At 35.0% G+C, this 12,043-nt stretch overlaps 1 protein-coding gene across 1 annotated transcript in view; it reads right to left on the bottom strand.

The window, feature by feature from the left end:
- Positions 1 to 12,043, bottom strand: part of galnt18b (UDP-N-acetyl-alpha-D-galactosamine:polypeptide N-acetylgalactosaminyltransferase 18b) — a 122,532-nt gene that overhangs the window by 51,456 nt on the left and 59,033 nt on the right. Inside the window, exons 3-4 of the mRNA XM_051114617.1 lie at positions 11,544 to 11,710; positions 1,485 to 1,668 (exon numbers count right to left, since the gene is read on the bottom strand). Of these exons, the coding sequence (XP_050970574.1) occupies positions 1,485 to 1,668; positions 11,544 to 11,710 (351 nt within the window). The remainder of the gene's footprint in view (positions 1 to 1,484; positions 1,669 to 11,543; positions 11,711 to 12,043) is intronic.

Raw genomic sequence — 12,043 nt, 5'->3', positions numbered from 1 at the left:
TGGATTTTACTTTATGAACGTTACTAACTATAAATAATATCTCAGTTTTTAGTAAGGCTCAGGTGACAGGAGCGATCTGCGTGAGGGCGACATGTTTCAGGTCGATGAGGAAGTCAGAGAAGCCGCATAGTTTGGGAGTAGGAGGACTTCAGTCAAGACAATCAAGACTTTAGCTAAGCAAAGTTAAGGTTTTAAATAGAGATGCACCGATCGACTTGTGTTGTGCCAGATGTTGCTTGTGCAGCCACATCAGAACTGTTTTGTGTCTCCGTGCAACACAGCGTTTTGTTACTGAATAAATCCACGCTTTTTAACGAATCAAATGAGTCAGTGATTCAGTAATCCATTCATAAAGGCAGTTGTTGCCTCGTTTCTGAATGAATCAGCTGTTTGAACGAATCTGTTGAACTCACGTATTTAAACAGCCTTTTGCTGCCACCTACTGGTTTGGTTTCAATTTATTTTCATTTCAATGCCTACAGGTGTAGAAAACACACACACACCAAAATAATAATAATAATAATAATAATAATAATAATAAACGAACACAAATAATCATTTAATATTGTATTTACACAACATCACCGTACATGAAAAGTTTAACACTGCATCAAAGTTATTTATATTTGCATTTCTGCATTATAAATGTTCAGTTATATTTATGTTTACATTACTGCATTGCATCTGTTCAAAGTTATATATAGTTACATGTTTACAGTATTGTATTGAAACTATTTATTATATTTAAAAGTTTACATTCCTGCAGTGCAGACAACATTGTATAAAATATACGTTTATATTATTTATTACGAAAATAAATCTAAAATCATCAATCTTCAACAAATGTTTTCCTGTCTCTAATCCTTTGCCCAAGCTTTCACTAATGGGCCATTCTGGTAATTACTATAATGTATAACTATATAATACTATATTGTAATACTTAAATTATAAATCACTGTCAAATTAATCTTATGAAAGAGTTTTGCCACTAGTATATTTCGCTATAGAATGCGCTATGCGGAAGTAAATGGGCTGGCCGAGATTCTACCGGAAATACGTCAGCAGCGTTTGTGCATAGAGTCTATAGTACAGTATGTATAGGTACATTTTAGGAATTTCGCAAAAAACGATATGTCTTTAAAGCATATGTTGCACATTAAGCCTGATATATATATATTTATATATAAGGGTACAGAAGTAATTTGAATTTGAGCAGTGCGTGAATTCTTCAAAATTCTTTTTATGTTTCATGAAGGAAAGAAACTCATATGGGTTTAGAGAAGCATGAAGATGAGAGAAAAAAAATGAAGCAGTGAACTAGACTGCTTTTTTTTTTTCAGATCTTTTCAGGAAAAAATGCCCCTCAGTTCCTGTCAGTGCTTGAACAAGAGCACTGATCCTTTAGACCATTTCAATTGAAAGAAGCAGTAATTACACTCTGGCTATGAAGCGCTAGGAATAGCTGGAGTTCTCATATCACCCACCAGCCAGTGTTGAACTCTACGTGGGCGTCGAACAGGGCCACCACAGGGGCAGAGGCAGCTCTCCAGCCACTCACACGTGAGCGGATCAGCCCCTCCTGTTTACTGTGCCGCACCATTTTAATGAAACCGGGCTGCTTGGCGTTGGTCTCCTTGACAAAGTCCTGTAATTTCTCCTTTAACTCGTCTGGGAGGAAGACAGAGACAAAGAGAGAGAGGAAAAGCTGTAACATTACAATGCCTCCTGGAGGACTGTCCTCATTATTCCTAGTCACAGCAAAGAGGATGTTGTTGTTACTCTGTGTGTGTGTGTGTGTGTCAATACAGACTCTTGGGCCTGTCAATTGTGTTCATTTTAACACAGAAGCTGTACTGAACCAGGATGTGGAACTGCATGCGCTACTTGAGTGAGATGGTGTGCTCTCACACCAAACAAAACAACAGTCGTGAAGTTCATTCATCACACCTGACCTGGCACAGCTAAACAATATACTGATACTGTATGTACTAAGAGAGGAGTTTAATAGTACTCAAAAGCGTTTGAATAGCATTTTTGTGTATTTGAACCCTTTCCAACAATGACTGTAAAATTTTGAGATCCTTCTTACAACTGAGGGACTCATATGCAACTATTACAGAAGGTTCAAGCGCTCACTGATGCTAAAAACCATGCATTAAGAGCCGGGGGTGAAAACTTTTTGAATTTGACATTCAGGGTAAATGTAACTTATTTTGTCTTCTGAGAAACATGTAACTATCTTCTGTAGGCCCTGAAGGGCAGCACTAAATGAAAAAATATGATATTTAGGAAAAATTAAGAAAAATGTACACATCTCCATTCTGTTCAAAGGTTTTCACCCCCCACTCTTAATGCATTGTTTTTCCTTCTGAAGCATCAGTGAGCATTTAAACCTTTTGCAATAGTTGCATATGAGTCCCCTCAGTTGTCCTCAGTGTGAAAAGATGGATCTCAAAATCATACAGTCATTGTTGGAAAGGGTTCAAATTCGCAAAAATGCTGAAAATGCTGGATTTTTCTGAAGAACAGTGGGCAGTTTAACTGTTCAGGACAAACAATGGGCTCATGAACAACTATCACTAAACAAAAAACAGCTGTGTTTCATGTAACAACACAGAATTAAGAATCAAGTCAAGGGGATGTAAACTTTTGAACTGGGTCATTTTTATAAATTCAACTATTATTTTCTCTTGTAGACTATATGTAAACATCTTTTATGTAAAATATCTTATTCAGGTCAGTACTAAATAATCAATAACATGCATTTTGGATTTCTGAAAGGTCATGTTACACTGAAGACTACAAGTAATGATGCTGATATATGTGACATCAATAAATGACATTTTAAAATATATTTAAAAAGAAAACATTTATTTCAAATTGTAATAATATATCACAGTATTACTGTGTTTTTAATCAAATAAATACAATAAATATTGGTGAGTAAGAGACTTCTTAAAAAAAACGAACAAAAAAACTTCTGACTTCAGAATTCAGAATGAAAAAGGAAATTTATATTAAAATTAATATAAAAACATTCCATGAGAAAAAAAGCAAAACTTGTGCTCTTGATTGTTTATTCCCATTAATAAATGTTAACCACCATGCCAACACCACTAGGACCTACATTATCAATTAAACTTTAACAATCTGGCAATAAGTCAAAATGAAGGTGCCTCACATGAATATATAATGCAAACCATGAAGAAGTGTCATTAAGTTTTCATTTGGGTCATTCATGTGTTATGCGTTAAATTGAATTCCTATGATTTATTTTTAATTTCACCTTTTTCTTGCTCTCAGAGAAGAAAGTGGTGGAAGGGACTGTGAGATCTTAAAGAGACAGTGGATGTTGATGTGAAAAGTATAAAGACAGAAAAGATTCCACCTTTCATACAACATATTCATTACTCTGTGTCATAAAAGGGTGGTGTAAGGATTGCAACAGATCAACTTTTAAATGTATTCCTTTAGAACATTCTTAAGATCTTTTATTTTAGAACTGCAATTGTATGTTTGTGCATTGGCAATATTAAATTACATGGTTATGGTAATCAGTTAGTACCATGCTATATATATAAGAAGCATGATAATACATCTAAAAGCATGATTGTATCATGGTACCACCATGTTATTTTTTGGCTAGGCTTTGTGCAGTTTACCCAGTAAGGGCCTAATCGTCTTATTCCCTGTTTGCTGGGGCTAAATTGATTTTCTATTAAGTTTGCATGACAAACATGTTTGATGATTTCGCAGATGGTGTAGCCACAGGACAGGGAGAGAATTAATTCCACCAACTCAATTATCTGTTGCTGTTAGAACAAATAAATGATCACAAAGACTTCAAAAAAATAAAGCTCTCCAGACAAGGCCCAGTGGTACACAAAGGTTTTTAAAAACCTTTTAACAGCATAATATAGTGAAATGGCTCATCGACTCATTGAGTAGAAAATTAGTTTGTGCACATGGTAGGATTTCTTTTTCTTTTGGCACAGTCCCTTAAACCCTTCACAAATGAGTATTCAAAGTTGTGCCTATTTACCAGCATCTGAGTTTCAAACCACCTACTATTTGAATTTCACACTGTAAAAATGATTTATCCAAATAAAACAAAGATCTTGGATTGGAGTATGTTTTACAAGAAGTGTTTTACAAGCAAGTGTTACTTGCCGTTTCTTTGTAATCGTTTGTGAAATTTACTAGCAATTTCTGAGTGAAAATGATTTTGAACCATTTTTTACCTTCCACTTTCAGATAAAACACTTAGAAACTCATAATGAAACCCTACTGTATGTTTGCGATTTTACAAAAAAGCTACAGTAACACCTGTTTACTGATTAACTGTAAGTTACAGTACCTTCCCATGTATATTGAAGAACTGTAAATAGTTTAAAATTGCATTAAATGTAAATTCACTCTAAAATACTGTAAAATGTATGGTTTTGTGTTAACAGGTATAGTAATATATTACAATATACAAATTATCATTTGTAAAATATGCAGGCACCAGTATCCCAGTATGTAATACTTGACTGATTGATTGATTGATTGATTGATTGATTGATTGATTATGATTTTATGGTGAGTTTCTGGCAAACACAGCTGCCAGTTTACTGTAAATCTGCTGAATAAAAAACTGGGGGAACAATGGTGTAGGATTTACTGTAAAACAAGTTTTACTCAAAAAGTGCTAATAAATTTTACAAATAACTGCAAAATATGACAGCAATGCACTGAATTAAACATTAAATTTTTAACTTTTTTTTTTTTTTGTTTGTTTGTTTGTTTTGTTTTTTCACCAGTTACCACCAACATTTGTGATCATTTTCACAAAAAGTTCAGAGGCCTCAGAATATTTTGTTATATGAATATCATACAGCATATCATACAATTTATTCTTAATGTAATACATGCATTTTCTTTTTATGTTAGCACTTCAATGTGGATAAGGTTCATAAAGCAAAAAAGCAACATTTTGAAACCAGGTCTCACAGGTCTCACAGATGAATTTGGATAATAATAAGAAGAAAAAGAAGAAGAATAACAATGATTAGAAAAATAACAGCAACAACGAAAAGACAGCAGAAAGCACACAAGTAAGCTACAACACACCATTGAACTGTTTTCACATTCATCTACAAGTTTGAAATAGTCTTGTAAAACATATTACAATAATATTTCATTTAGGGAAAAAAAAAAATCAGTGTATGTGAAAGAATAAAATCTGTGATAAAAAGAGATGATAGTATGTACTAATATTCTAGCAGGCAAATATTGACTGAACTTGTAATATGGACCAATCACAGTGAATGTTATCTGACAGCTGTTTTTCTCTATTTCCTTGCCCTTAATGATCCTGACACCGGCCACAGGTATGACAGAAGCTAAAGGTCACTTTTCTTATAGCCGCAATGTAATTCACCTTGCCCTTGAGTGGGATGTTGTGCTCAGCCAAGCTCATGCCTATAGAGTTTATCCTTGAGCGAACGGCGTCTCTCATCGATCACTGAGATTGTGGAATTGCACGAGTGAACGTGAAGAGAATGTCTCTTTCAAAAGCCTGAGAACATTGGATATGAACAGCTTGTGGCTCTACAAATTGCTCTAATGCGTTACCCCCGCCCGCAAATATGAGTTTTATGATTGAACCGGGAGACACTAAATGAAATCTGTCTTCTGATTTTATTTGACAGCAAAAATCCCTCTATCCTCAACCTCACCAAAAACTTTCTTCAAAGCTTATTAGAGCAGAACTTTCATTTCTGTCGAAGATGACTGATTAACATATGCGAACAAATAGCAATTGATTGGAAGAACGGGTGAAGATACTATCATAATAAAACAAAAGATAACAGGTCCATTATCTCAGAGCTGCTCATGACTGAAAGCATCAATCTTTCATCACTATTATCTCAAGTGCACTTCTTGTTTCAGTCAATACACAACATTAAGCTTGACTGAATCTACTGTTAGCCATTATAATACGATAATATAAAGGAAGTCTGACAAGCGGAAGGTCTCTAAGCAATCTCATTGGGTGTCAAGCTTTTGAAGAGACATTTTAATGAAGTCCTTGATTTTAAACGGACCTAAACTGGCAGCACCCCCCCCCCCACACACACACACACTTTTTTTTTTAGATCTATCTATCTATTGTAAAAAATCAAGTACGCTTTAGCATACTTTTCAAAGACTAATTATTACTCAAAAAGTGCACTTTAAAATAATATTAAGTATAAACATTCAAAATGCACTCTAAAGTAAAATGTTTCATTTGACATTAAGTGCACTTATCAGGGAATAAATACAGTTAAGGTCAAAAGTTTACATACACCTTGCAGATTCTGCATAAAGTTAATTATTTTTAACAAAATAAGAGGGATCATAAAAATGCATGTTATTTTGTATTTAGTACTGACCTGAATAAGATATTTCACATAAAAGATGTTTACATATAGTCTACAAGAGAAAATAATAGATGAATTTATAAAAATGAAGTTTGCATACACTTGATTTTTAATACTGTGTTGTTACCTGAATGAGCCACAGCTGTTTTGTTTGTTTGTTTTGTGATAATTGAGTCCCTTGTTTGTCCAGCTGGGAGACTCATATGCAACTATTACAGAAGGTTCAAATGCTCACTGATGCTCCAGAAAGAAACACAATGCATTAAGAGCCAGGGGTGTAAACTTTTGATTAGAATGTAAATCTCTTATTTTGCCTAAATATCATATTTCTTTCATTTAGTACTGCCCTTCAGAAGCTACAGAAAATACATGTTTCCCAGAAGATAAAACAATCTTAATGCATCGCTTTTTTATAAGGGAGCATCAGCGAGCGTTTACCTTCTGTAATAATTGCATAGGAGTCCCTCAGTTTTCCTCAATGTGAAAAGATGAATCTCAAAATCATACAGTCATTGTAGGAAAGGGTTCAAATACATAAAAATGCTGAAAAACCAAATAATTCTTTGAATTTCAGATCATTTTATTTCTACATATTTACATTCAAATTCTCAGTTCAGAATGGCACACAACCCATAATATTTAAAATAAAATAAAACATCATCTGGATGACAGGCATACATAAACATAAAAAACAAAACCTATCATAGGAAAATCTGTGTCCTCTGTCAGTCTTACCCAATAACAAAAAACCCAATAATGTATGAAATTTGCTCAGGTTCTTTGAGGAAACCTGCTTTGCCTGCTGGAAGACATCCTTATTATCCCTGGTCAAAGCAAGAGAATAATTCAATCTTTGTGTACGTCAATATGGACTCCAGGAGCTGGGACAGCTAAGCTGTATTGAACTGAATGTGAAGCTCTCAACCAATATAATACAACATTTATGGAATCAATTCATCACCGCTTCTAACAGCTCAAAACCTAAGATGGCCAGCCACGACAGCCCTACAAGAAGTGCTGTGGCAAATTCTTTTGGCTGCATGTTTGAACTCTCATTCTGACGGCACCCATTTACTGGAGAAGGTCCATCGGTGAGCAAGTGATGTAATGCTGAATTGCTCCAAATCTGTTCCGATTAAGAAACAAACTCATTTCTATCCTGAATGGCCAGAGGATTAATAATTTTCAGCAAATGTTAATTTTTGGGCAACTGTTTAGTATGTATTATATGAAAACAAGTCATATTTTTGCATGCAGTTCTGCTTCTAAGGCTATTTTTGGGGTGTTATTGTCTACAAAAATTAATTAACTTAAACTTTAACCTAAAGATATATTTTCTGAAAATAAGCCTTAATTAAGCAATTTATCTTCTCAAGTAAACTTATTTAGAATTTGTTTTTTTTTAGATATTTTTACTGACCAAAATGCTATGTAAGGAATTTTCTTTTTCTTTTTTGCATTGTAAGTCATCTCCCTCTCTCCCTGATGATAAGGTGGTTATTCATCATTTGTCCACTGCAGAGGCAAAGAAATTTTGTCAGCTCATTCTCGGGTTTTGAGGAGAGCGAGATTTAATTTTCTTTAGCCTTCATTGAAGGTTGACAGATTCTCTGTCGGACCCACTGTTGACATAAAGTCTCATGTTGAGTGCCCGCTTCACAACCTTCATCTATGAATGTAAAGATAAAGCTGTCAGGACTCACAAGATTATGCCAGCTGAGAAAGAGAGAGAGCGGGCCGCTGGTCCTCAAAATGGTACAATTAGTGAGGAATCATCTGGGTCACTTTACGCTATTTCTCTTCATGTCGGTCATGGTGTCTGCAGCACTAGAATAAAGTGTAAGCTGAACCCAGAAGTGGCTCTCATATTAGGAAGTGATACCAATAGATAATACTCACAATTGAAAGGACTTGGCAGCCTGCATAGAGCCGTAGGGGTGACAACAGTTAGCGCTGATAAGACTAACAATTCTAGCCATAATGACAAAAGTAAATCAGTGTTGGCTGACACAATATGACCTGATACACAGGATGGAATAAAACTTGCAAAATGTCAAAGACGGCATGTTTTCGTTTGTCGGTTTAGCAGAAACAAAAAAGATGTTTAAGGATGACACATTCAGTTATAAAAAATATTAGAAAAATCTAGCAGAAACTTTGTGTAACTCTGAGTAACATTTCTGCAGAGCTGTTTTAATGTCATTGCAGATGATTCTGTCAAGCTTAGATTTTGTGGTATTTTTCATGATGAAATGTGTAGATTTATTTTCTGTGTAAGTCATAGTATGACATCATATGGTATGATGTACATTTGTATGCAAATGTATGTTATTCATAAAATACTGCATCAAAACATAGCCGTTCTGGCTACTTCCATATTCTACATAATTCAAAAACATGATTCCTTGTGAAAAAGAAGTGTGCCTTATTGTACTGAATGTGCACTTGTAGTGAGCAAGTACTAAGACAAATACATCCACAGACATGCTGCTAGGAATAACTGCTGCTGCACATATAACACACATGAAATAAACTAACACGTATATCATACATGAAATCAGCCCGTATCAGATCTATACAGGTGGAGCTGGGGGAGGTGGAGGGTTTCTGAAGCGCGTTGCAACTGCTACAGTAAGTATATAAATGTTGTGCAGCAAGCTCATTGGCTACTGATGCAACTAGAACCAATCAGCTGCACTGTGTGAATAATGATGTGATTATATCAGATTGAATTAGAACCTGTCGGCTTGCAGCATCTAGAGTCTCATGACAGAACAATTTGAGTACACTTTGATGATTGTTTCTTAACACACTTAAGTTCACTTTTAAAGTGCAAACTAATTTTTTACTTCCACAATACGGAGAAAAAAAATACTATGGAAGTGATTGGCTACCAGCAACTGTTTGGTTATCAACATTCTTCAAAACATCTTCTTTTGTGTTCAACAGAAAAAAGAAACTTGTACAGGCATAAAAGAACTTGACGATGAGTGAATAATGGCAGAATTTAAGATAAGGCCAATATAACTTACATATATTAAATGCAATATATAACTCAATTTATGATAAATTGGGAATTACGTGTACATAATAGTGCTCAAATAAGATTAACACTTATTTCACACAATATCAACACAGAGTAATTTGGGGAAAAAAATAATTCTTAAAAAAAAAAGAAAGGATTTTTTTTTTTCAATGTTGACAATTTTTTTTGATTAATGTTAAAGAGCAGGTCATTTGGTTTTTTGGTTGTCCTAATATTGTGTTGGAGTCCCCTACAACAGGTTTAAATGCATCTAAGGTCAGAAAACATTGTAATTTTCTCAGAATATACATAAAGTCATTTGTCAATTATTTCGAGACGTTCGTTCAAATCAGCTTTAAGCCTAATGTCTGTAAACCTCTCTCTTCCAGAAGCCTACTCTGCTCTGATTGGTCAGCTGGCACAGAGAGGAATACTTGAGCAAGTTAGCGAGCGCTACCATCCGTGTTGCCAAGTCTGCAGTTGTTTTTGATGTCTCGGTTTAAAGTGACTTCAATAATATCATATTTAGCCACTGGAATGCAAATTTACCAGGGGATCCCTGACAAAAAGCATGTACTTTACACCCTGGAATGCAACAGTGCCAGATTTAAGTAGTAATTGGGCAGGTTTTGTTGTGAAAACCTGACAAACCTAAGCATGCAAATTTAGCGCTCCAATCCGTTCTAAAATAATGACATAAAAACATTTTGTTTAAGACTTCTACAAGCAAATCGTGCCCACAGCTAAAGTTTAGCTGCTAAACTGTAAACACTTAACAAAACAAAAATGGTGGATACATTAGCCAAGTGCTAACATGACTAACTGATGATACAATACAGTTTGTAAACCAAATTACATCTAAGTAATTAGAACGACAGTCTACATTAATCGACACATTCTTAGGAAATAGTGGGTTCACAGCGAATCATCAGAACAATTTCCGCAAGACAGTAATATCATGGTTTACCTAAAAACCTAAAGTTGCATTAGATAACGTTATACATCACATATTAGCACAAACAAAAAAGATATTTTGAGCACTCACTTGAAAATGTACACGTAACGTATCCATCATACTAACAGGTTGTGGTTTGGAGATGCTTGTTGGTCCAAATAAATAAGATTAGAAGCCAAAGAAGATAAAAGCCAAGATTATAGAAGCAGTCCTTTGGTAAAATGACGAGCACACAACAAAAGATTCAAATTAAATTGCTGTGGTATCGTGGAAAAAATGAATTTTAACCCCTGATTTTTCACATCATCATCTTTTGGTAATGAAATCAAAACAAACTTGCTTTCACAGCACAGAACACAGCGTCTTCTCGACATGATGTAAACACACTAACTAGTGGAAGTGTTTGCAGGAAGATCAGACAGGCAGCCAGGGATTATGCACACGTTACTGAGTGATCGGTAACAGTCAAAAGATTTGAAAATATGACGACTCGTTAAGGCGATTCTGAGTTGATTCTTTCTTTTGAGAGACAATCTTTATGTATAATGCACTTTTTTGATTAACAACTTATGATACAGACTGCAAAAGAGATATTTTTTGAAAAACTCATATGACCTGGTCTTTAAACATAGCAGGAGATAATATCATCAGTCTGACAATTAACACTGTTACTGCAGCACCAAATTGGTGGAAATAACAATAAGCAAAAAGGCCAGCAGACAAACCCACTACATGCAACATTAGTCCAGAACATAAGGCGCATGGTGTCGGGGAAACAGAGTAATTCATCACGTTTATTGGGTTTAATGTTTTCATGGCAAATATTTCTCAGTTTTCAGCTGATTAGTATTCTAGAACTAGTCACTTTAATCCAATGAGCAGAGTGGCTAATTAAGCAGATGGAAGGATTAGATTGAAGACAGAATGTTGAGAAGCCGAACAGTGGTAATTATTAAGACTATAAGCCTCACACTGAGAACTAGTTAGTCCAACACAAGAGAGCACTAAAAAGAAATGCATAAGGTTGCGACTGCTTTGTTCCAGTCCCACAGGACGTTGGCACTCCAGTGCTTCACATTAATGACACTCTCTACTTAGAGCCTGTGAGACACAATCGACAAACATGTTAGGCGTTTCGTGATGTGTGTAAACCTACCGTTATTGCTGTTGTCATCTACAAGTATGATCTCTTTGAGCAGGTGGCGCGGGGTTCTGTTCATGGCCGAATGGATGGAGCGCAGAATGACTGAGAGCGCCTCATTCACAAAGATGAAGACTATGCTAACCTGTGGAAGGTTGGACGGGTAAGACATGTTTTTGCACCTGCAGGAACAGATGAAATAAAAGAAGCACAAATGTTAATGTGTGGAGGCATTTTCAAAAATAGGGTACAAAATGATGTCCTTTTAGTTTCTAAAATACAAATCCCATGTAAGATTTGTTAAAGTATTAGCATGCAAAATAACTAGTTTTAAACTCGTTAGCTTACAGTGTTGATGTCCCACCTTAGTGGTCTTCTCTTTCTTGACTGTACCCAACAATTAAACGTATTTCAGTTTTTTCAAAATCGTAATTAGAATTTGTAAAAATCTGCTGAATTTTAAAGTTAAATAATCTAATTTCATTTTACTATCAGTGCTGAGTTTTTGTTTTGTT

Source organism: Labeo rohita, chromosome 7 (genome assembly GCF_022985175.1).
Source record: "Labeo rohita strain BAU-BD-2019 chromosome 7, IGBB_LRoh.1.0, whole genome shotgun sequence".
Classification (NCBI taxonomy): domain Eukaryota; kingdom Metazoa; phylum Chordata; class Actinopteri; order Cypriniformes; family Cyprinidae; genus Labeo; species Labeo rohita.
Note: the sequence above shows the minus strand (reverse complement) of the source record. Positions and strands in the feature narration are given on the sequence as shown.